The 25,865-nt window shown below is 39.2% G+C and overlaps 1 protein-coding gene across 1 annotated transcript; it reads right to left on the bottom strand.

Moving 5' to 3' along the window:
* Positions 1-407: 407 nt before the first annotated feature.
* LOC115412486 (glycophorin-C) lies at positions 408-23,066 on the bottom strand. The gene is made up of 4 exons (XM_030125019.1): positions 22,944-23,066; positions 21,242-21,352; positions 2,940-2,981; positions 408-1,155 (listed from the first exon to the last, which is right to left on the bottom strand). Exons 2-4 carry the CDS (start codon positions 21,306-21,308, stop codon positions 959-961), a joined length of 306 nt encoding a protein of 101 aa, XP_029980879.1. The 5' UTR covers positions 21,309-21,352; positions 22,944-23,066; the 3' UTR covers positions 408-958.
* Between the last annotated feature and the right edge of the window lie 2,799 nt (positions 23,067-25,865).

The raw sequence follows: 25,865 nt of genomic DNA, 5'->3' as shown, positions 1-25,865 counted from the left end.
AGTAGTTTTTGACAAGTTACAGTGAACTTTATCATCAATAATATTTAATGAAAACATTCTGAAATTATGATTGAGTCTGTTTCCATGACGATATAAATCCAAAAACTGTTATTAATCAGATGTGATGCGTTTACAGTTACTTCAGAAATAGGATAATCCATAAACCCTGGTTTAGACGTTTCAGTCCATTATTGGATTTATTTCAGTTTGTACGTACGTAGTGACGTAGAATCCAACTTTCTGTTACTGTCTTCTATGTCATTTCTGTTCTCTTAATAGTTTTTCCACATGTTCAGATGTAACAGAACTAAATAAATCAGATGAACCTGTATACATGCATGATGACATGGGAGTATTGGGGACAAATCCAGGTATGTTAATCTGATTTATTATAATCAGATTACTGCTGTTATCTGATAAAACAGATCAGATTAGACTGTTTACATGATCAATAATAATCAGATACTCATCAGAGTATTACTGTGGATATAGATGGGGTCAGTGTCATCAGTGTACAGCTGTAGACCTACATCTGAAAATACATGAATGTAAACATATAAATGATGGGGGCTAAGACGGTGCCCTGAGGGATCCCATTCTCCATTCAATGAAAAATTTATAATCAATAATAATCGGCTAACTCCACTAATCAGAGTTTTATTGAGAATGTAAACATTCTCTGACTGATTTTGAGACATGAACACATTCACCTGAAGACACAGGCTCAACTCTGAACCAGAACCAGAACCAGAACCAGGTTTGTATTGATGGAAATGGCTTTTGTCCAACAACAGAAAGTAATAAAATGAGTTGTTTCCATGAAAACAATGTCAGTTATGGATGTATCTGCAGTCTGACACAAAAACGCAATAAGTCAAGGCCAGGTCCAGGTCCAATTCAGGTCCGATCTACATCCTCCAGTTCCAGACCTGTGGCCTCTGGCTCCATCCGCACATGTTCAGATGAAGTACTCCTTGGTACTGGTATCCACGGTGTGGCGCAGGGCGGGGTCACGGCACAGCGCGGCGTCTGCCGTCTCGGCGAACTCGGTGCCTTTGGCTTCATTGGTTTGATACGAACCTTTGTGTCTGAACATGTACCGGATCAGGACAACCACCAGAACCAGGAGAACCAGGACAACAGTGGCGATGACAGCTGGAAACACAACAACCGTTAACGCCCAATCAGAAAACGATCCGGTTTGGATCAATTAGAGAGACGTTCATTTACATGTGAAATATTTAGGAGTTCTTTTCATTCATGTACTTTTACACATTTAGTAACGATTACAAAAACAAACAAACAAAAACACTGAAAAATGTCCCATTTGTTTCTAATATGAAGTAAAAAAAAAAAAAATGGAAATTAAGGGATGGAATCACCATGGCAACCACACACTAACCCTCTTCTATTTATGACAAATCCCAAACATTTTATGAAGCCACAAGGTTTTTATTCCCCTGATTATTTCATTTCTTAATCACTTCTTTTATTTTGAAAATCTAAATATTTTTGAAAAACATCCTGCATTAACCTTCTAGTATCCAGGTGAGCATACGCACAATTTGCACTTCATGTCCTAAAAGGTCATATGATTTTTCAGCATTTTAAAATCAGCACATTGTGAACAATGTTAAAGTCCTTCACTAACACCCTCTTACCAAGTGAGTACAAAATGCACACTGACATATTTTAGCATTTAACATTTGACCTACAACAACAAAGAATAATGCATATTAACAAATGTTGGTGTTAATCATTGACAGATGCCAGGATGAAAAAAATAAATAAATTTTTATGTGAAATAATGGAAAAAAAGAGTAGACTAATGAGAGAGTTGGATGTTGACAAATAACTTTCATTAGCTTGAAACCAGCTAGTATTGAAAGTAGCATTAGCCAACATCAGCTACAAAATCTAGTTAAAGATGTAGTTAATTCTGGAACATTATTTTTTGTGTGTTTTTTTTTTTTTTGGCATTAAACCAAATCTGGTATGTTTACATTACAAATGTTCCATTTAAAGGGTTAAAATATGGCAGTTATTGAGTATTTGGTATTTTTGTTTATTGCTCAATTTGATGAAATACAAAAAAAGAAAAATGTTAAAAACAAACTGCATGAAAAACCTTCTGACATCAGTACGACACTGTGCAGATTATGCGCTTTTGGTGATTAAAGGACCTCTATGGGTGGATACCAGAGGGTTAAACTACTGTCTTTATACTTTCATAATATTGTTCTTTTTTTTCATTTAACAAACATTTATTCTATTTTATATGAGAGCTGAGGTTAAGCAGGAGTCCAATTCCTTGTTTGTGTCGACAAACTTGACCAATAAACCTGATTCTAATTCTAAACCAGATCTTAACGTTTGAAAGTGCACGGAAATTATTCACAAAATAAAGGAAACTAGGACGCTTAACTGAAATAAAAACATTTAAAAAAGAATACAGATAAGAAATGACAATGATAACGATAGAGAAACAAACATCTGCCTTTGTGTTGGTCTGAACCAGTGGAAAAATGAAACCAATAAATGTACAGAACAATATTCACTAAAAAGAATGAAACAACAAATGTCATAAGGTCAAAGACAGAAAAAAAAACAATGAAAGATCAAAACACTGAACAGAGATAAAACTAATGAGACTAAAATCCTCCGTCACCAGTGGAACGTCTTCAGCGTTTGTCCTTCAGATGGGACGTCTGTCTTCACCTTTTTATTCCAGTTTTATGTCACATCTGGACTCATAAAGACTCAACGTTCCCTCAGATTTCATCATTATCTGTTTTACTGTACATGGACACGTTTTATCACTGTGGGTTTAATCTACAAACATGAGGACTAATAAAGGCTGAGGTTCTGCTGAGGTTCTGCTGAAGATGCCTCTGAACCCTGGGTTTCCTACATTTGGGTCAGTCTGATGTAAAACTCACCTCCAAGAATGACAGCGAAGTATCTGCCGTCCACATCATCGCCTGTAGAACCGACACACAACAGGTTAGAACAGGTGGAAACACAATACAACACAACACAACACAACACAACCTTTAAGTCATTATGATGCTGACTGTTCTAAAGTCATTACTGACATTTGACATTATTTGACAAAGTGGTGGTGGGTAAACATCAGAAGACAGTGGTAGTGATAGATGTAGCGATCCCAAGTGATAGCAACATCAGAAAGAAAGAGCACAAGAAGCTCAAGAAACACCAAGGGCTGAAAGAGGAGAGAGAGAAAATGTGGGGTGTGAAGGCAACAGTGGTGCCAGTAGCGATGGGGGGGGGGGGGGGGGGGGCACTAGGGGCCGTGACCCCCAAGCTGAGAGGATGGAACCAGCAGATACCAGGAACCACATCAGAGGTCTGTGTCCAAAAGAGAACAGTCCTAGGAACAGCTAAGATCCAGACAGAACCCTCAGGCTCCCAGGCCTCTGGTAGAGAACCCCAGTCTGAAGGAGACCCTGCCCAGGTGGGCCAGAACACAGTTTATTTATTTACTTATTTAATCATGTTCATATAAGTACCAGCATCTGAATAAATGTATATTTATTCCTGTGTTTTTTCATCCACATTAAACTCCAGTCTGTAACTGAAAACCATTATTTCCATTTGTTTGATTGTAATTTGTTAAATATTGGATGTTTTCGTCTCCGTCAGTAAAAGAACGTATCAGTGCATTGTTGTATCACCATCAGGTTTATATCCTCTACGATGTGAACAGGTTTGGTTCTGTTGGGGGTTCCATCCTCTCTATAGGTTCATTTCTGTTGGAGGTTCTATCCTCTCTACAGGTTCAGTTCTGTTGGAGGTTCTATCCTCTACAGGTTCGGTTCTGTTGGGGGTTCCATCCTCTCTATAGGTTCGGTTCTGTTGGAGGTTCCATCCTCTCTACAGGTTCAGTTCTGTTGGGGGTTCCATCCTCTCTATAGGTTTGGTTCTGTTGGAGGTTCCATCCTCTCTACAGGTTCAGTTCTGTTGGAGGTTCTATCCTCTACAGGTTTGGTTCTGTTGGGGGTTCCGTCCTCTCTACAGGTCCGGTTCTGTCGGGGTTCCGTCCTCTCTACAGGTGCGGTTCTGTCGGGGTTCCGTCCTCTCTACAGGTCCGGTTCTGCTGGGGTTCCGTCCTCTCTATAGGTGCGGTTCTGTCGGGGTTCCGTCCTCTCTACAGGTCCGGTTCTGTCGGGGTTCCGTCCTCTCTACAGGTGCGGTTCTGTCGGGGTTCCGTCCTCTCTACAGGTCCGGTTCTGTCGGGGTTCCGTCCTCTCTATAGGTGCGGTTCTGTCGGGGTTCCGTCCTCTCTACGGGTCCGGTTCTGTTGGTAGTCTGTCTCATTTCAGTCTGCGATTATAGATAATTATGAATCATTGCTCTGGCGTCATGTTCCGCCTTCATCGACTTTGTGCTGAAGGACGTTGCGTCGGTGTGTTTGTGGGACGTATCCCATCAGCCCCTGCTCTCAGTATTAATGTGCATCCCGATGTGTGCAATTAACAGACAGGCTCATTAATGCCTAATCACCTCAAACACTGAGGTTTCGCCCACTCGTTAAATTCTCATCGCGCTGCTTTGTTTACAACGTGGACGAGTTCGATGCAATTAAAGCAGAATTACACGACTTTATCTTGTGGGACGGAGACAGATGGGACTCACCGACGGGTAAAAACGGATCCGAACCAACACAACGGGTCACACAAGTCAGTTTAACGGTTTATAAACATGTGAAACAGTCGCTCAGTGTCCATGAACATAAAGACGATCACTGATGGAAGCTGAGGAGGAGGCTGGGTTAGGAGATATTATCCACTGTAAAAAGTTTGGAAACAAGGTCATATTTAACATGACTGAGTAGAACTGAAGGAGTAAAATAATGAAAATGGATTAACCTGTTAAACCCTGGTCAAAGGTAACGCAAAAATATGGATTAACCAATAACAGACGCTTCACTCATATAACACCAAGTTATGATCAGAAAATAATCAAAATGAACCAAACAACCAAAAAACATGATGAACAAAAATGAACAAAATAATGAACAGAATAAGCAACAAATTGAACAAAAATAAGCAAATTAATCAGCAAAATTAACAAAATAATAAAATGAGTAATATGAACAAATATTAAGAAATTAATCAACAAAATAAAAAAAAAAACAATTGAACAAAAAGGAACAGAATAATTAACAAAATTAACAGAGTCACTTAACTTTGACATATGTAGATAGCAGCTAACATTAGCTAAGTGGCTAATTTAGCCTTTTGTTATTGGAAAGGATAATGAAAAATAATGATTAAATGGTAACAAAACACTGAACCATTTCCTGAGGGTTTGATTTTCTGCTTTAACCACATATGAGGACAGTCTGTGTTTCAGTCTGTGTTTCAGTCTTAGTTTTAGTCTGTGTTTCAGTCTCAGTTTTAGTCCGTGTTTCAGTCTTAGTTTTAGTCCGTGTTTCAGTCTGTGTTTCAGTCTCAGTTTTAGTCTGTGTTTCAGTCTATCTTTCAGTCTTAGTTTTACTCCGTGTTTCAGCCTGTCTTTCAGTCTCAGTTTTAGTCTGTGTTTCAGTCTCAGTTTTAGTCTGTGTTTCAGTCTTAGTTTTAGTCTATTTCAGTCTTAGTTTCAGTCTGTGTTTTAGTCTCAGTTTTAGTCTGTGTTTCAGTCTCAGTTTTACCGTGTTTCAGTCTCAGTTTTACCCTGTGTTTCAGTCTGTGTTTCAGTCTTAGTTTCAGTCTGTGTTTCAGTCTTAGTTTCAGTCTTAGTTTTAGTCTGTGTTTCAGTCTGTGTTTCAGTCTTAGTTTCAGTCTCAGTTTTAGTCTGTGTTTCAGTCTCAGTTTTAGACCGTGTTTCAGTCTATGTTTCAGTCTTAGTTTTACTCCGTGTTTCAGCCTGTGTTTCAGTCTCAGTTTAGTCCATGTTTCAGTCTTAGCTTTAGTCTATTTCAGTCTTAGTTTCAGACTGTGTTTTAGTCTCAGTTTTAGTCTGTGTTTCAGTCTCAGTTTTACCGTGTTTCAGTCTCAGTTTTACCCTGTGTTTCAGTCTGTGTTTCAGTCTGTGTTTCAGTCTTAGTTTCAGTCTGTGTTTCAGTCTGTGTTTCAGTCCTAGTTTCAGTGTGTGTTTCACTCTGTGTTTCAGTCTTAGTTTTAGTTTGTGTTTCAGTCGCTTTCAGTCTTAGTTTTAGTCTGTGTTTCAGTCTCAGTTTCACTCTGTTTCAGTCTTAGTTTTAGTCTGTGTTTCAGTCTCAGTTTCACTCTGTTTCAGTCTTAGTTTTAGTCTGTGTTTCAGTCTGTGTTTCAGTCTCAGACCTGAAGTCCATTTCAGAGGAACTCAAAGCGTGACCATGAGTGGAGTTGGCGTCCGCCTCATCGCTGATCTCCATAGGACGCTGAGGCCTCATCACACTTCCACTTCCTGTTCCAGTGTCTGAACCCAGAGGGATCAACAGGCGCTGGACCGGCGCCGCGTCGACCTCCTCAGGGGTCGGACGCTTTCATCGCATTCCCAGAGGTGGCGTTAATCTCATTCAGAGGCGAAGACGAGGCCGAAGGAGCAGCCGAGCGTCTGAGCTCCGACTGGAAGCCAAACCAGTTAAGTCCTGGAGCGCTGCATCGACGTGGCAACCGTGGAGAACGCCCACATCACCACGGAGACCAGGCGCAAAATAAAAACTGGAATGTTATCGGCCGGAGCAGATGAGGTTGATGGAGATCGACGCCAGAAAAATAGGAAAACAGCCGCCGGAGGACAAACAGCAACGGCCTGTTGTCGTTATCGGCAACAGTGTGAAGATGTCTGTGATTGGCTGACAGAGGCTGGAGGCGTGGCTTTAATAGCATCAAGGCCACAGCGAAGCAAACAAGACGGAAAACAGATATGGACACACAAAACAGGGACATTTTTCACAATTATTTTTTTAATTTAAGTTTTATAAATAAGATAAAAAAAAACAACGTAGCTTCTTTCTTATAATCAATAACAACAACAACCTATTACAAGTACAAGGTGTACAAAGAAATAACGTATCACTGCTTTGAGTCATTTATAATTTTACACATGATTTTATTGTTTGCTTATTTTAAGATAACAGTTAAATGATAAAAAGTTATCACAGTTTTTTCCACATTCTGTTCATTTATTATCATCCATTTATTTGGAAATAAATAAACCTAGGAAACAACATATCATTTGTATTATTACATACATCTAAAAGTCTCATAAAATGATTACAATCAGTTCAAATTATTGAAAAAATATTTGCAAAAATATTTTGTAAACGAAATATCTGAAGATCTTGTGTGATATTAATGTAATTTTGTTTAATATTTACCCCCCATTAAATGTTGGTTTTACAACTTTTAATGCATTCTGTAATATTATGTGTCATTTGTTTTGTTAGGTGACTTTATTTTTACCTATAAAACCAGTAAAAGCTGTTAAATGAACCTAACTATTTGATAATTGTGTGTCCTTTCAGTAGATAAATGCTCCTGTGAGTCTGGTTTGACAGCGTTGGGTTAAATCTGTCACATTAATGTCGATGTGTGGAGGTTCTGGGATCGATCTGGGGTAGAAATAATCTGAAGCAGCAGAGTCCATGTGATGTCTGTGAAATTGGATCTGACCCGTCGGTCACTCGGCCTCACACTTATTTAATGAACCGAGAATATGACTCTGGAGAAACAGAAGAAAGTATCGTAGTGGAGAAAACAGTGGGACTGTCCTCAGGCTCATCCACACATAATAAACAACAGAAAAGAGAAAACACAGATGAAGGAGTTTGAGCTGCGACTTTGAGGAAAACACCAGCGTTAGATACAAGGACGGAAATGGACAGAGGTGGGGTCACAGGTTTAGGAGGTGTAGGAGGTTCAGGAGATGTAGGAGGTTCAGGAGGTGTAGGAGGTTCAGAAGGTGTAAGAGGTTTAGGAGGTGTAGGAGGTTCAGAAGGTGTAAGAGGTTTAGGAGGTGTAGGAGGTTCAGAAGGTGTAGAAGGTTTCAGAGGTGTAGGAGGTTCAGGAGGTTTAGGAGGTGTAGGAGGTTCAGAAGGTGTAAGCGGTTTAGGAGGTGTAGGAGGTTCAGGAGGTATAGGAGGTTTAGGAGGTGAAGGAGGTTCAGAAGATGTAGGAGGTTCAGGAGGTGTAGGACAGGGGTGTCAAACTCATTTTAGTTCAGGGGCCACATTCAGCCTAATATGATTTAAAGTGGGCCGGACCAGTCAAATAATATAAATAATAGGATAAAAATGGATAAATAATGTCAACTCCAAAGATTTTTCTGTTTTTGAGTGAAAAAAGTCAAATTTTGTAATAAAAATGTTTACATCTATGAATTGTACTTGAACATAACACAAACAAATATGAATAACCTGAAAATTCTAAAAAAAAAAAAAAAAATAAAAATAAAGGGCAATTTTATCAATATTCTGCCTTAGTTTATAATTTATACATATGCATCACAACTTACAGATCACAGTGGATCTATAAATACACAAAACATCTAGTAAGAGGCAGAATATTGGTACAATTCCAAAGACTGCTATTCAGAAATTTCAGGTTATTCACATTTTTTGTTAAAGGCTAGTCTGTAAATGTAAACATTTTTGTGTAATTTTACTTTTTTTACACTACAACAAAGAGAAAAAATTGTAGTTTTCATTATTTCTAGGTTATTATGATAGTATTTTACTGGTCTGACCCACTTTAGATTGAATTGACCAAAAATGATTTTAACATCCTCGATTGTTAATATCTTCAGTGTAATTTCTGCATTTCATAAATTCATCCCAGGGGCCAAATTGGACCCTTTGGCGGGCCGGATTTGGCCCCCGGGCTGCATGTTTGACACCTGTGGTGTAGGAGGTTCAGGAAGCGTAGGAGGTTCAGGAGGTGTAGGAGGTTCAGGAAGCGTAGGAGGTTCAGGAGGTGTAGGAGGTTCAGGAAGCGTAGGAGGTTCAGGAGGTGTAGGAGGTTCAGAAGGTGTAGGAGGTTTAGGAGGTGTAGATGGCAAAGGAGGTTCAAGATGTGTACTAGGTTCAGGAGGTGTAGGAGGTTCAGGAGATGTAGGAGGTTCAAGATCCACTGAACTCACATTAGCTAGAAAGCTAACTATGGCTAATGTTAGCTAAAGAGTTAACTATGGCTAATGTTAGCTAAAGAGTTAACTATGGCTAATGTTAGCTAAAGAGTTAGCGGTGGCTAATGTTCGATACACACCACCAAATCTGTATTAAAAACCAGACTTACTCCACACGTGCATAAAAATCCCTCTTCCTGTCAGTTGTTTTCTGAAATAAAATCTGTTCTACATTCTGTCATGTCACAAGTGGTGAAACAGAAGATGAGTCATGTTTTAGTAAATAAATACACATGTACACAGGCTTTACATGTGACATGAGAGAAGACTGTATTTGTATGAAGTACACTAAAGGGTTAAGTCTATATGTTTTTAAGGAATTAAGTCAAATTAGCCAACATTAGCTGTAGTGCTGACTGCATTTAGCCAATCTGAGACTGAAGAGGAATGACACGACGTTGAACATATCTTAAAAGACTAAAAATGACAGAAGCTAATGTTTATTCAGGGACAGATAATCTACTGATTCATTCATTCATTCATTCATTCAGATGAATTTATCATAAAACAAAAACATGTTTAGAGTTGCTCATTTTGTTCTTGTCCTAAATGAATCTTTGTGGTTTGGTTTCCTTTATTTCATTTCCTACTTTATCTTTTATAAATATAAGGTTTTCTTGGGTCTTTGTGGTTAAAGTTGACCTGTCAAACCTTAATGTGTGAATAGAAACTGACTGAAGCGTCTGTTTTTGTGCCTGAATGAAACAAAGATGTTCTTAGTGTAAATGTGTTTCTGTCTGTTTCCTCACGGTTCATTTGTCTGAAAACAGCTGATTTGCTGAAGGCGTCTCATTCTGTTAAAATGTCTGAAAACAGAGACAGAGCAACTGAAACCCTTCAGCAACAATCTGTACAGTTTCAGAATGAAATGACTCATCTCTGCATGTGATGAAACATTTGAACACAAATATCTGAAGTTTACCTCCTCACATTCACAGGACAGGCTTCAGTTTTAATACATCTGAATGATCCAGGATCATTTTTATTTAGCGTCACTGTGAGACTGATTTCAACTAAAACGGACAAAACATTAAAGCAGCGTATGACTTTCATCACAATTTTTTTTTTTTTTTTCAAATTTGTTAAACCTGTGTGATATTCTAATTATCACTAATCCATTAGTCTTTCTGTGCTTATGCATCTGAATCACTTCACTCATGGATGAACAACTACAACTCCATCATAAACACAGTCCACTTGTTTACATAAACTGGAACGTCACTCAGGCCTTTTCGGAAATGTTGTCGCAAAGTGCATTGTGGGAATGGGAACTCCACAGAGTGACCAAGCAAAAGCGGTTTCTCACAGATTCGGCAAGAAAACGAGCTAGATCTCTACAACAGAAAATTCTTCATTCCACCAGGGTTGTTTTAAAGAATGAGTCTAGGATGGATGGAGGTAAAGGACACATGTGGGTTCAGCTTCACCAAGAGACAGCGACGTTGCTGCTACATAGAATTCCCATTCCCACAATGCACTTTGCAACAAAATTTCCAAAAAGGCCCAAGTAATGTGACAAAAGCATGGAAAGACTAATAGAGCAGTGATGATTAGGCTATCACTCGTGTTTTACAAATTTGAAAAAAAAAAAAAAAGTGATATAAGTCATACGCTGCTTTAACAAACAGAAAAAATGATTCCATGAAAATCACAACATGAAAATGATCTAAAAGATGCAACAAATTAAAAGTGATGTAGAAGCAGTAAATGCAGGTTGGATTATCTAAATGCATGTATGTATGTATCTATGTATTTATTATCAGGGCCAATGCAGTGAAACGTAGTGAATATATAGAACATCTGATGTTCTGCATAAAGTCTATATACAGTAACACTGAGCTGATTACAACTACATTTACATTATTATATTATAAACAAGATTATAAAAACGGCATAAACAAACTATATAAAAGTCTATTCACAGTCACAGCCTCAAAGAAAAGTAGAAAAAACACCTAAAGAACACAGTGTGTTCAAGTTAAAGGACAGACCTCTGACTTACAGATACAAAGGGTGTACCACAGGGGTCGTTCCTTAGACCTCTACTATTCAGTCTGTACATCAACATGTTTTTCCAACCGATTGATTTGGGTTCTGCTTTGAGATACTTTCAAGGAACATTGTTATACTTTTAGTACCTTATAAATGATTGGTTTTGTTTTATATGTATGTTTCTAGTTTGGTGTTCTATGCATGTTTTTAGAACTGAGTTTTACTGCATTTTATGTAAGTTTTTAGTGTGGATGTATGGATGAATTTGCTATATTCTGTTACTTCCTCTGCTGCCATCTTTTCCAGGACACTGTGCATAAGAGATTTTTTAATGTCAATGTGCCATTTTTTCCTGGTTAAATTAACAAAATGACAAAAAAAAAAAAAAAAAGTCAAACAGTTTGACCTCCTCAAACATTATACAGTTTAGAAGGAATATATGGTTATAGTGGATTATTTCAGTCTCTTGATATTCTTCAAACTGTATGAATATAAGATGAGGTTGAGCTTCATGCAAATGTCCTTTAGAGGCTGACTGTCCCCTGTCCACCTCCCGGACGTCTCTGTTATCCTCACTTTACTGCAGTGATGGAGGTGAATCCAGACAGGAAACAACGGGAGATCGTCCATGTTTCCACCCACGGCCTGTTCTGACAGGCAGTGGACAGGGCCGACAAAGGGAATGGACAGGTGGAGGGGTGGGGGTGGGGGTCAGGAGGAGGACGACGGGCTGATGGACGATACGACGGCATCAAACGGAGGAGGAGGAACAGGAGACGCAGAGAAATCGATAAAGAAGAAGTGGCAGCAGACGAAGAAAAACCGAGCTGAGGACGGCGTCGGTGCCAGCTCAGTTGGATCAGGATGAGTTGAGTTAGAGAGCTGCAGGCTTTGGAGGAGGAAGAGGAGGAGGAAGAGGAGGAGGAGGAAGAGGGGGATGTGTCTGGTGTCTGTTTATCTTAAAGCCCTGAGAGCCCCTTCATCACCTCCTCCTCCTCCTCCTCCTCCTCCTCATTGAGTCACAGATAAGAGTTCAGGGGAGCACCGGGCCTCCAGGACTCCCTCCTCCTCCTCCTCTTCATCCTCATCTCCTCCTCTTCCTCATCTCTCCACAGACATCCCATCAGTCAGGGATTTCAAACCGTCTTCAATTACCTCCACCAACTCCTCGGCAGATGCTGTGGATGCAACATGCAGCTGCACAAACCCATCAGCAACAAACACCGTGACAGCCTGAGCCGCTCCAAACCATCCTCCAACCCTCCTCCTACTGTTCAGCACTAACACCTCCATTTAATACTGCTCACATTCATACACAGGCTTTAGTTTGGATGCATTTGACGTCAATAATCTGCTATTTTTATTTTGCACCGTCGTTTGACTAATTTTAACCGAAATGGATGAAACAAATATTGGCAAGTAGGCACAAATGTCATTTTGTACTGTACTGTATTGTATTGTCTTCTAAAGAGTGATTTTTATTTTATTTTAGTCCTTGACATGTAGGCACAAATGTCATTTTGTACTATACTGTACTGTAGTGTATTGAACTGTACTGGTTTGTAATGGATTACACTGTCTTGCTCTGTACTACACTTATTCCACTATATTGCTTTGTATTGCACGGAGCACTGTTATTTATTTATTTATTAAGTGGGGACTGCAGATGAAAACTAGAAAAGCATCAAAATCCACCCCCCCAATCACCACCAAAATGTAATCATTTGTTCCTTGTGCCAGTATCAACATTTCCTGAAAATTTTATCAAAATCTGCCCCCCCCCCACCAACACACACACACAATTACCACAAAAATATAACCATTTGTTCTTTTTGTCAGTATCAACATTTCCTGAAAATTTGATCCAAATCTGTCCAGAACTTTTGGAGTTATCTTGCTAACAGACAGACAACGCCCCCCCCCCCCCCACCGACCATCACCAAAACTGAATCATTTGTTCCTTGTGACAGTATCAACATTTCCTGAAATTTTCATCCAAATACATCCATAAGGTTTTGAGTTATCTTGCCAACAGACAAACAAACAGACAGACAGACAGACAGACAGACAGACAAACCCTGATGAAAACATAACCTCTGCTGTTCCTTGGTGGAGGTAATTAGTACTGATGCTAACTCCGGCATATTTACATGTTTATGCTGAAATGGAATGTATAAATGTGTTCATTAATGTGCACTGTCCCGCCTAAATAAAGATACAGGGGTTGGACAAAATAATGGAAACACCTTCACCTCAAGATGATAATGCCCCAATCCATACAGCTAGAATTGTTAAAGAATGGCATGAGGAACATTCTAATGAAGTTGAGCATCTCGTATGGCCGGCACAGTCCCCAGACCTCAACATTATTGAGCATTTATGGTCAGTTTTAGAGATTCAAGTAAGACGTCGATTTCCACCGCCATCGTCTCTAAAAGAGTTGGAGGGTATTCTAACTGAAGAATGGCTTAAAATTCCTTTGGAAACAATTCACAAGTTGTATGAATCAATACCTCGGAGAATTGAGGCTGTAATTGCCGCAAAAGATGGACCTACACCATATTAAATTATATTTTTTTGATGTTTTAAGGTGTTTCCATTATTTTGTCCAACCCCTGTACATACATACAATGATATATAGAAAAGATGATTTATCGGTGAAAATAGAAAATAGTTCCAGTGTCCCTGTATGTCAGCGTCATGTTCTGTCGGAATCATCACCAGTTGAATTTGTGAGGTTGTCAGGTTCTGTCTCTGTGTTCCAATCCTGTGGTCTGGATGCAGGAGATCAGTCTAACAACTGAAGTGGGTGGTACTTTCACTGGAGGAGAACTCAACTAATTCAATCAAAGTCCATATATGACTTCTATCAGTGATCAGTAGGAACTATATTGATATCTATAACCATTTACATGTTATAAACCATCTAAATATAGACCATTAGAAGGAAAGGCCCATTTTTTATAGTTGAAAAATTCATCAAAAATTTAAAAATCAAAGCATCTCAAAACTGTGAACAAACTTTGTAGACATTCTCCCAAAGAAGATACATATAAAATTAGAAATGAATCTGACCAGTAGTTTCAGAGACAAAGATGTTGAAGATGAAGAAATTGTTAATGAAGACGGCAACGACAAAAACAATAATGATGAAGATGATGACGAAGATGCCGGCTGACACATGGCCTTCACAACAGCCCATGGTCGGTGAGATAAAAAGGACTAAAAGACTCCAACATGAAGGGAATGAGACGGAAAAGACACAAAAAAGAAGAAATGCATGTAAATGTAGACGCAGTAAAGTCTGTCTGAACTGACGCTTCATGAATGTGTGAATGAAAGAGAGAAAGTCTCTAGAAACAAGGAAACACAAGGAAAAAGCGGATGAACTCAGTGGAAGGAACAGCAATAAAAGCATTTAGGATAAAAGAGGTAATTCATTATCTATGGAGTCATTTAAAGAAGTAGATGAAGGCGGTTAAAGATGATCAGAACCTTCAGTCCTGGACTCACATTAACTTCACTTCAATGGATCAAAATGACAAAAAACAGATAAATGACATATTCAACATGTTGGACTCCGTCTGAGGTTCAGGGTTTAAGCCCAAGAGGGTTATTTGTGAATCTGGACCTGATACATGTTTTAACCCAGTTCTATGGGTCTACGTCAGTCCAACTGCAGGAGCCGGAAAATACAGAGAAACTGGAACTGGACCAGATTTAATAAAACTGTAACCAGATTGGGTGGAACTGGACTGAATTTGTTAAAACTGAACAGGAGTTAATAAAATTGAACTGGATTTAATAAAATTGACCCAGATCATTGATTGTGATTCTTCTTCCAAACATCCTCCTGTTCTGACCAGACTGTGACTGTGACCATCTTCTCTTCTTCACCGACTCCTGTCTTTTAATTTCTGATCATTTGACTCTAAAACTAGAAAGACTAAAAAACTAGAAAAACTACATTTTGAGTGCAGTGAACTGGATAAAAGATCCTCCTGAACATGAATAGAACTGGTTCAGATCATCTTAATTAAACCAGGGTTTGGTTCAACACAAAATCTCTGCAGTGATGGAATAATGGACCGACTCCATAACTGACCAACAGCGGGACCATCAGTAAAATAGTAAAAGGAACTAAGAGCATCTGAAACCTGCTTCTACATCTTGGTTTTCTATGTTTGACCTGATGGAAACAACTCAAAGCTTTGGAATGACAGTCGATAAACTAGTGTTTCGTCTTTGAACCATTTATTCAGATTTACATCTGAAATATTGGACCAACAGCAGGTCCAGATCTGGTCCTGATCTTCCAGGTGAGTGACCCAAAGCAGGAAAATGAAGACATCAGTGGGAAATGGATGGAACCGAGGTCAGGTCAAGATAAACCTGAGTCAACTGAAGCTCTGATGGATTCACTGGACCAGGGGTGTCAAACTCATTTTCTTTCAGGGGCCACATTCAGTCCAATTTGATCTCCAGTGGGCTGGACCAGTAAAATAATGGCATAATAGCCTATAAATAATGACAACTCCAATTTTTTTAATGCAAAAAATAACATTAAATTATGAAAAACATTTACATTTTACAAACTATCCAAACAAAAAGGATGTGAATAACCTGAAAAAAACTGAAATTTCTAAATAAAAATAAAAATAAATAGTAATAAGAAAAATTTGATCAATATTCTGCTTCAACTTATGATTTATACAGTACGTGTGCATTACAGATCAGATCTACCAAGGCACAAAACAGGCAGAATATTGTTAATTTTACTTTATTATTTATAATTATTTATTTATGATTGACGTTCTATTATTAAATGATATCAGAATGTAATGTTCTTTGCAATAAATCAAAGAGAAATAATTGGTGTTGCCATTTTTTTATAGACATTATGTCATATTATTTTTTTCACATTAAACCAAGAAGAAAATTGGAGTCATTATTTCTATGTTATGCTATTATTATTGAGTTCGATGCCCTTGACTGTTAATATCTTCTGCACTTTGCAAATTCATCCTGCAAGCTGGATTGGAACCTTTGGCAGGCCAGTTTTGGCCCCTGGGCCGCATGTTTGACACCTGTGCACGAGACATTTGTAGCATCGAATCAATACTCGAACAGATGAAGAATGTGTTCACTGACAGTAAAACTCAGTGTCTCTGGAGGGTTTCATGTCAGGGTTAGTTTTAATGTTGTTATTGTATTAAATTTTATTACTGTGCTACTTCTTCTGTGACCTCATGAAGCTGATAAAGTCTGCACTTCATCACTGGGAAATGTTTGTCATGTACAATTTATTATTTGTGCAACTTGACTGAGAATAAATCATTCACAAGAGGAAGACAAATCCCACATTGATCAAACCAAATCCAAAAGAAGTGTTTGAGTTGAATGTGACAGAGAAGTCCTGAAATGGTTTAAGCAGCTTTAAGTGGATGATGTTTGGATGAATTGGAGACGTTTTATTCATGTGTGACATGATGTGTCTCCTGTGGACGTCCTTATGAAAGCCTCGTCTCTGCTCCGTACAATGAAGGAATCATGTAAATGAACCTAAAACCGCTCGTCCTCGGCGACGGCTTCCCCGAGGCGACGGCTCCGCGGCGTTACCGTGGTAACAGCTCCACTAGTGTTATTATTGGCTGTGTCAGATGAGAGCAGTTTAACCAGTGTTATACATCACACAGTAATGATGCAGGCGTTTAAAGAACCATAACAGTCATTTTCAGTTGGAGTCCATTTACGACCAGCTGCCTGTACTTGGAGTTGAACATTAGCCTCCGCCGCGGAAAAAATCACCCTGTTCACCTGCAGAGACGCCGGTTCAGATATTTACAACGAATACAGGATGGAGGAACGGCAACCAGACTGGAAAAAAATACTTATGCATCATTGTGCATTGTCATTAAATTATGACTGATTCCAACATAAAAGGATAAAATAATAATACATGGGAAGATGATCTATCAGAGACAATCACACATGACAAATGGAACTGGAAAAAAGTAATGTATAAGATGAAACAACACAAGTGCATTTATGTTTACACTCATGATGATGATGATGATGATGATGATGATGATGATATGTACAGTTCATGTATAAAGGGCTGAGAAATACCAAATCAGTTACTAACATTAACAATAACCTTCAGAAAATGTCATATCCTTATGGCCTTAACTAATAGAAACATGGTATTAGTACTGTCAATAGTAGGAGGTAAACTTTGGAATAACCTGCCCCTCCCAATAAGAGAGTGTCCAACATACAACACTTTCAAAACTCTCTTAAAACAGTGGCTCCTAGAAAACCAGACATGCATCACTTTCAATTGATACATTTTATTACCCATACACTTTCTCTGTTTAATTGTATGTAAGTATAGAGATGAATGTATAGGTTAATGCCCCTGTGATCATCCTATGTCTATTTGTTTTTTATTTGTTTGTTTTGATGATGTCTGTGTCATCATCATTAAGTGTAGTTTTTAAATTTTTAATTTACAGTGAACGAGTGAAATATTAATGTTGGCTGTTTTATGTCTTGTTCTGCCACCTGCCTATAGGGACTGCAGATGAAAGTAGTTATTTTTACTAATAGTGGCATATTTACATGGGTGTATTTTTTTTTTTACAATGTTCATAAATATGCATAGTCCCTATTAAATAAACCAATAAAATAAGAAATAAATAAATAATGACACTAATTTTCTTTCATATTTACTGGGAAAACATTGACTAGAGATACAAAATGACAAACAACAGACAAACCCAATAATATGTTTGATATTTATGGATAAAATGGTTCAAAGAAACATTTGCCACAAAAAAAAAGAGACAATTGTGAAAAAATGTAAGATGTTTAGAGTAAAATGTTTCTGCAAAACAATAAAACTGCAATGATAAAATGACAAAGTCACTGGAATTATCACGTTTGAAAAGTTTCTGGGTTGTTTATTGCATCGTGTCTGTTGTCAGTTCTTTTTTTTGAATAAAACGAATTGTTTCGTTGTCGGTTCCTTGAAATAAAAAAGAGCTGCGGCTAACCATGCCCCTTTCCTGTCGGTACCATGGATACCATCATGTAGACACCCTGAATCAGAGACAGTTCAGGTCCAGCTTCTACTTCAGGTCCAGGTTCTACATCCAGTGAACATTCCATTTATTTCTTTCAGCCCAAATCCTGTTCCATGATGAAAAAATAAATGAAAGTCTTATTTTTCAGAGAACATCTCTTTTAAGAAAATGGTTTGATTTCCATTTTCTCATCCTCAGAACAGAAATACAATCACTAGAAAACAGAAATGAAAGAACTTTCATTCTCTGGTTGAGGATTCCATTGTTTTTCAAAACCTCTGAAAACCAGTTTTGTTCTTTTGTCAAATTGTCTCTTTTCTTCTGTTTCGTCTAAAAGTTAGAAACATGTTCATTTTAGTCACAGATCAACGTTGACTCCTCATTTTTCCAGACCTGTACTTACATGAACCTGTGACCTGGGCTTTTGTCATTGTTGTCCAGTATCAAACATAAAAGCACTTTGAATGTTTCTGTTTTCAGCTTCTTCTGTCTCCTCAGTCTCCGTCTGATTGCTCTGTTCTCTGGACTTTCAACACAAAACACAAGCGGCGCTGGATTCTTTCAGTGAATCCTGACTTTGTGTTGCTGCTTTTGACTGAAGGACTGCAGTGCGGTCTTTGTTACATGAATTTGTTGGACCTCAGCACACAGCCGACACTCATTGTGAGGTTTCGGTCCAGACTCAGCACCTGCAGTGACCGGTGAAAACATGTTGACCACAGGACGTCTGACCCATAAGGCCGAGCGTTCAACAGCATCTACACTTTACTGTTCGGAAGGAGGACGAAGCTGTTGAAGCGTCTGGACCCAGTGACACTGAACCCACCTCAAACTCAGAACTCTGAGTCTGGTCCAGAATGTCCACAGTAAAAAAAAAACAAAAAACACCAGACTGGAAAAAGGAGGTGGATGTGAACTGACTGTGGTCGATGAAGAGACTATAACAAAATGACATAAAACGCCACCATGTATGAAAATCTGCAGAAACAAACTGTAGAGGAATCTGAAATGATGTTCTCTGATCCGGACTGAAACTAAACCAGTGTTTTGAACCAACCTGATCAAATTCTAGGTAAATGTGTGAGGTTTTATGCATTGTGAGTCATAAGTTCGGCCAAAACTTCGTTATTTTTACATTTCTCACATGAATACAGGCAGTTTGTGGGGGCTCGTCCGGGATCAGTAACCATTCATTCATTCATCTTCTGAACCACTTCGTCCTCGAGAACATTGCGGGGGTGCTGAAGCCTATCTCAGCTGCCTATAGGAGTAAGCAGAGTTCACCCTGGACCTGTCGCCAGTTCATTGCAGGGTCGACATATAGACACGAACAACCAGCCACTCTCACATTCACACCTATGGGCAATTTAGATGAACCAATTAATCTAAATTTGTGGTCTGGGGGCTCATCCGAGACCAGTATTCAGAGCTGACTAAACCTTTGAGTCTCATTGTTTTTATTGTTTAAGGTGTTGAAATTCTGAGCAAGAACAGCTGGAAACATCCCATGATCCAGACCAGAGGTTCAGAGCAGAGACAGAAACTAAAACCAGACTGTGGCTTTTAGGTCCGTCAGCTTTTCAGGTCAGATGTTATTGAATGAAATACTACATTGAACTAGAATGGGTTAAACATGATGATAATGAACAAAACTGAATATATTCTTGATGACGTTTGACCCAGGTGAACCAGATATGGTGGAAGCATGTATCAGGTCCAAATGCACAAAAAATTCTCTTGGAACCAAACCCTGAACCAACAGGAAGTCAGCAATTTTGGTTCACATTTGTACATTTGTAGTTTTTGCTCCATTTTTACCATTTTCATGTTTAGTATTTTAACTAATAGAGAATGAACCTGAATGACTTCACATTTATTCAGATTAATCGAACTGGTGACTTCTTATCAACTGGATGTTTTTCAGTAACAGATTAACACACGACATGTCTTCTTGTTTAGACATAGATTGTTATGTCTATTGCTAATATTTGTTACAGGTTAAAGTGTGAAATGTCTTAAAGTAACGTCCAGGTGGGAAACAGATGATGAAATTGGATTTTTACTGTTTACTGTTCTGATTAGGGCTGCATGTTATTGGAAAAAACTGACATTGCGATTTATTTTAACCTTGCAATATATATTGCGATATGAAAAAATACTCGAGGATATAATAGATGTATGGTGCTGACGTAAATGGTAAAACCAATTAGTTGTGTTTCCTCTTGTTGTGTCAACAGGTGGAAGGCACTGTCAACACAGAACACGTTTCAGTATCATCTTTCTTATAGCCAAAATAATTCCAGATAACTGACGTTGCTTTTCTTTTTGGCACCAAGTCTTCACTTTCAGTGATTTTCTCCCGTTCGTTGCTAATTTTTCAGTGTTGTTACCAGTGACTCACTCCATGTGCAGGGGCGTGGTCTATTGGCAAACTGATTAAGAATGAATGTGATTGGTGGATCGCTGTGCACAGTGTGTGTCAGGTACCCAGGTTAAAATTAGATGAGAAGACTTTCAGTTCATTTGCCTCCTACATTGCAGAACCTGTGATGTGACTGTTGCGCACACGTACATCGCGATGACGATGCTCAAACAATATATTGTGCAGGTCTAGTTCTGATACTGTGTTTCATTTTTTCAACATCTGTAAGATAAATATTTTCCTAAAGTGGTGATTTTTCACTCCATTAATGATCAACTTTTCACATTGAAACTAAACATGTTTATAAAACCTGGTCTGTTCTTCTTGTTCCATCCCAGTCATGTGACCAGTGGTGAGACTGAGTCCATCTTAAAGTGATGTTTAACATGTGAATAAACCTCAAATTCAGCTGTGTTGTGTTGATTTGGCAAAAGGCGAACAGTTTAATCTGAGTGACTGCTGACGTGTGAAATGATGCATCCAGACGGTGAATAAACCGTGGACTCCCTGGGACTCTGCTGTGTTCTCATGTCTCTGTTGGAGCTTTAATGACTCCGTTAATGAACCTGGTCATTAAACGTCTCATGTGAATGCATTGTCATTAACTCACCGCTCGGCAGGGGTTCGGTGGGGGCCTCGGTCTGGAACCACAGCGGCGTCATCAAACCTTCATCCATGATCACAGACTCTCGAACGTCCAAGGAGAAGAGTTCTATTCCGTCTGTGGAAACCAAACACCAATCAGCGTTCAGGTACCTGGGTCTGGATTGATCTGGTTTCCATTGACATGCAGGTCCCAGGTGGATCTACAGGTTTTTAAAGGCCCTGGTTTTACTTCAACACCAGGTGAAGGAGGCGGTGAATGAAGACCAGGTCTGGTCTGGTCTGGTTCATGTCAGCTGAAAACAGAGCAGCAGTTTCTCCCACCGCCCTTATCCATCAGACATAACTGTGTTTGTAATAATACTGAGAAACCAGAGACGGAGCCAGATGCAGCTGCATTCACTATACAACTGTCATCTGATCAATAAAAACTCCTCAGTTTGCTCCGAAATCTGATCTACTGTAAAGCAGTTATGGACGATTTAACTTTTTAACAGAATTTCTTTTAGGTTCTTGCTGAAGAAATTCAGAGCAAACTGAAGAGTACGATCAACTTTATTAATCTCTGGGGAAAATTCAACTGAACTTCAGCTCAAGAAGAAAAAGAATACAAATAGACAATAAAATCTTCATTTTAGTGTGTGAGGTCTTATGTACCATGAGTCATCTATTTTTCAGCCAAAATATCTTAATTTTTACATTTCTCACGTGAATACAGGCAGGTTGTGGGGGCTCGTCCGGGATCAGTAACCTGTTCTGACCAAACATTTGAGTCTCATTATTCTTTATTGTTTAAGCAATTGAAATTCTGAGCAAGAACGGCTGAAAACATCACATGATCCAGACCAGAGGTTCAGATCAGAAACAGAAACTAAAACCAGACTGTGGTTTTTAGGTCCATCAGCTCCTCAGGTCAGATGTTATGGGATCGAACTAGAACAGATTAAATATGCTGATAATGGAAAAAAACTGAATTTCTTGATGTTTGATTCAGCTCAACCAGGTTTGGTGCAAACATGTATCAGGTCCAAATGCACAAAAAAATCCTCTTGGAGTTAGGATTTGGGTTTAGTGTCAGAGAGGTGTTGAATCTGTCAAAAATAAGGTGGTTCATCTGAAGGGGTTTGTCCTGATGAATTAACCTGTTCACATTAACACACACCGTTTCATCCTAATGTGTTGTTTTTTTTTGGTTGGTTGTTTTTTAGTGTACTCCAGCTGCATTTATCAGAATAATCTTTATTCACCAAGTATGTAAACACATACAAAGAATTCTTTGCTTGTAGATAAAATATAAGATACAATAAAACACGTCAGTAAATTACTACAAGAAAAAGAAACTTTAAATGAACTATTCATACTATTTACTGTGAAACTGTGACTGTGTGTAGAGTCCGTCTTTGTGTTGTTGTGTTAAACCATCCTGGTGTCTTCTGACTGGTGTGACTGATCTTTGTTGTGAACCTGAACTCTTTCTTTTTTTCGCTGTTTTCCGTTCCACTCCACTGCTGCTGCTTAACTTGTTTTCTGAGTGAATCAAGTTGCCGCAGGAACATTTTCCTCCCACAATGCCTCTGTGCCGGAGTGTGTTTATAAAAAGAGTCAGACCCTCACCCCGCCCCCCCCCCACCCCCCCACCCCAGTATTCTGATAGTTCCAACCCACTGACAGGACGCTGCTCCTGGTTCTGGTTCTACAGTCGGACTCACCAGTCCAGATGGACTTCCTGTCTCCTCAGACCCCGATCGCTGCTGTGTCGCGTCCACTGTGAGCTTGTCAGAGCGCCACATGAAACCTGGTATTGTGTCAGTTGTCCTGGTCCGGGTGCAGCCACTGCCCACAGAACCACAGCTGCAGAGGGGGCGGGGCTTATGGTGAAGGGAGCGCCCCCCCCCCCCCCCCCCCCCCCTCCACCCCCCAGTGTGGAATCATCTGTCAGTGGTCTGAATCTGAAACCACCACGTGGACATGGACCAAGAACCCAGGTCAGGAAAGACTGAAACCAGACTCACAACAGCAGATCAACAGCACCCAGAACCCAAGAACAGATTTAACACAAGAACAGATAGAACCCAAGAACAGATAGAACCCAAGAACAGATTTAAGACAAGAACAGATATTAAAATTATTATTAAAATAATAAAATAATAAACTAAAACCGTGATTTGGTCCAAAAACTGCATCAGGAATGGTCTAAGATGGGCTGAGAACCATCAGTTGGACAACAAATGTGTGCGAAAAAGACTGAAATAAATCAACCATTCATTCGTTCGTTCGTGCTGTGCTGAAGTGGTATTGGAGAAACCAGGCTTAAATACACAGGAGTGAAGATGATCATTGGATGCAGGTGTAACTTGTTAGCCACGCCCCTTCACACACACCTGAAGGACCAAAAGGGGAGGAGCCAAAAAAACACCAACAGGACAGGACACTACAGGACCGGGATCTGGACCAGACCACAACCAGAACTGGCATAATCTAGACCCGATGGAGCCACATGGATCTGGATCATTACAGAACCAGTGGAAAACAAAAGGTCCATCCAGACCAGAACCAGAAACATGTCCAGAATCCAGGGTCTGTCTTGGTCTGGGGTCAAAGGTCACTGAGGTTTTGGATCAACACATAGGTTTCACCCAGACCTCGTAAAGCCACATGAACATTTAGACTTTTGGACAATTGGACATTTGAATAACTGGACATTTGGACATTTGAGTATTTGGACATCTGAGCTGAGGCTCATAGGAGTTCATCCGTTGTCATCTGCTGCTGACATATTCCCCATCAGACACTAAATGCACCGTAGCTGTGTTTTAGTAAATGACTAATGAATGCTTCACCCATTAAACCGTAAACTGCCGCTGTGATGACGGCGCCGCGCCAACGCCGCTGATGGAACGATAAATAAAGAAAAGTGGGAAACGGCATCGCAACGGCGGCTGTTTCACTTCCTGTCACATTCCACACATGTTCCACAGACGGTTCCTCACTGACCAGATGTTCTCCTGTCATCTGCTCATTACTTTAATCATGCTCAGAGCTCGTTGACGACAGGAAGTCACATGATCAGGTGACGGCGGGAGATGAGCAGTTTGAACAAACACTGACGGGTTGATTTATGATGACGAGAAGAAACATGTTCAGATCTAAAGTCACGAGACGGATTCAGGTTTGATCTAATGAATCCACCACGTTCTGACTGAAAAGGATGAAACAAGAATAAAGAAACGACACAAAAAGAAACATATGAATGTTTCAGAAACACAGAAAAAAAAAAAAAAAAACACTGAAACACCAGGAACTTTATGAATGAATTAATGAATATTTATTCGGGTCATGTACAAAACACATACATAAAAGGAACATACTATTTACACAATGGACTCTGCACAGCACACAACTTCAGGTGGCTCTTTTATTTCCTGTCTTTCATTATTGGACACACTGATTAATCCAGGTGTGCCTACTACTTCTTGTGACAACTAATTCGGCACACCTGGATTAATCAGTGTGTCCAATAATGAAAGACAGGAAATGAAGGAGCCACCTGAAGTTCAGGAAGTAGTGGGGCTGAACATAGTAACTGTAAAAAAGGTAACTGAAAAAGGAAGAAGCTGAACCCAGAGGCTTATTTCTGCTTCTCCTACTCCCATCTTTTGAATAACCTGAAGTTGCAGCAAATAATACATGAACACAAATTAGTCTACATTCAGTTTCTTAAATCACTCACAGATTATTTTTCTTTCATAGCCCTTGAAAAATTGACAAATCAAAGCTTTTTTAAAACTCGACAGCGACCTACACAATTTCACTTCATCATTCAATTGATTCCATATTTTGACACCTGTAACAGAAACACAGTGATATTTAACCCTTTATTAACCCTTAAAAACCTAAAACCGTTTTTATGTCAACCTCCTCTACATTTAAATTTTTCTAAGTGATTTATCACCGTTTATTCTAATATCATCCTCTGTATTTGACATTTTTCCATCTAAATCATGTCTTCATTTCCATCCTGGTCACATGTCAGTTGTGTCACATTGATGCTGAGTGTTAGCGTCGTTGAAGTTTCCTGCTGTTTGAGCTGTGACTGTCAGCAGAGCATCACAGTGTCATTTTCTCTCCACAGACAAAAAAACAGAATTTACCAAAAAAAGAAACCAAAGATACAAACAAAGCGATTCCTTTATTTGTGGTTTATTCTGCTCTCAGATAAAGTCATCAAGTACAAAAACATTTTCCTCCGCAGGCAGCCTCAGGGTAATCTCCTTTTTGTATGACTTTATATTTTTACTTTCCTTCTGAAACTCGGCGTCAACAATGTAAAACAGATGAAAAAAGCTTCTCAAAGCTGTCAACAGAAACACAAAGAGGGTCAGAAAGACATCAGAGACAGAAGGAAACAAAGTGAAACCAAGCAGACGGTGAAATCACACCACAGTGGATTCATCCGCTTTGATTCTCTGTAGTCGATCATCCATCTGAAACAGGAAACTAAACTCCAGCCTCCGTCTCCATGACGACGACCACTACACAAAGTTTGTCACTTCATCAAAACACTTTTGACACTTTGGTAAAAGACTGATCATATACGTGGATATTAGACATCATTGGACATCTCAACAATA

This window comes from Sphaeramia orbicularis, chromosome 21, assembly GCF_902148855.1.
Source record: "Sphaeramia orbicularis chromosome 21, fSphaOr1.1, whole genome shotgun sequence".
NCBI classification, from domain to species: Eukaryota; Metazoa; Chordata; class Actinopteri; order Kurtiformes; family Apogonidae; genus Sphaeramia; species Sphaeramia orbicularis.
The sequence above is the reverse complement of the archived record's forward strand: the minus strand, read 5'-3'. Positions and strand labels throughout refer to the sequence as shown.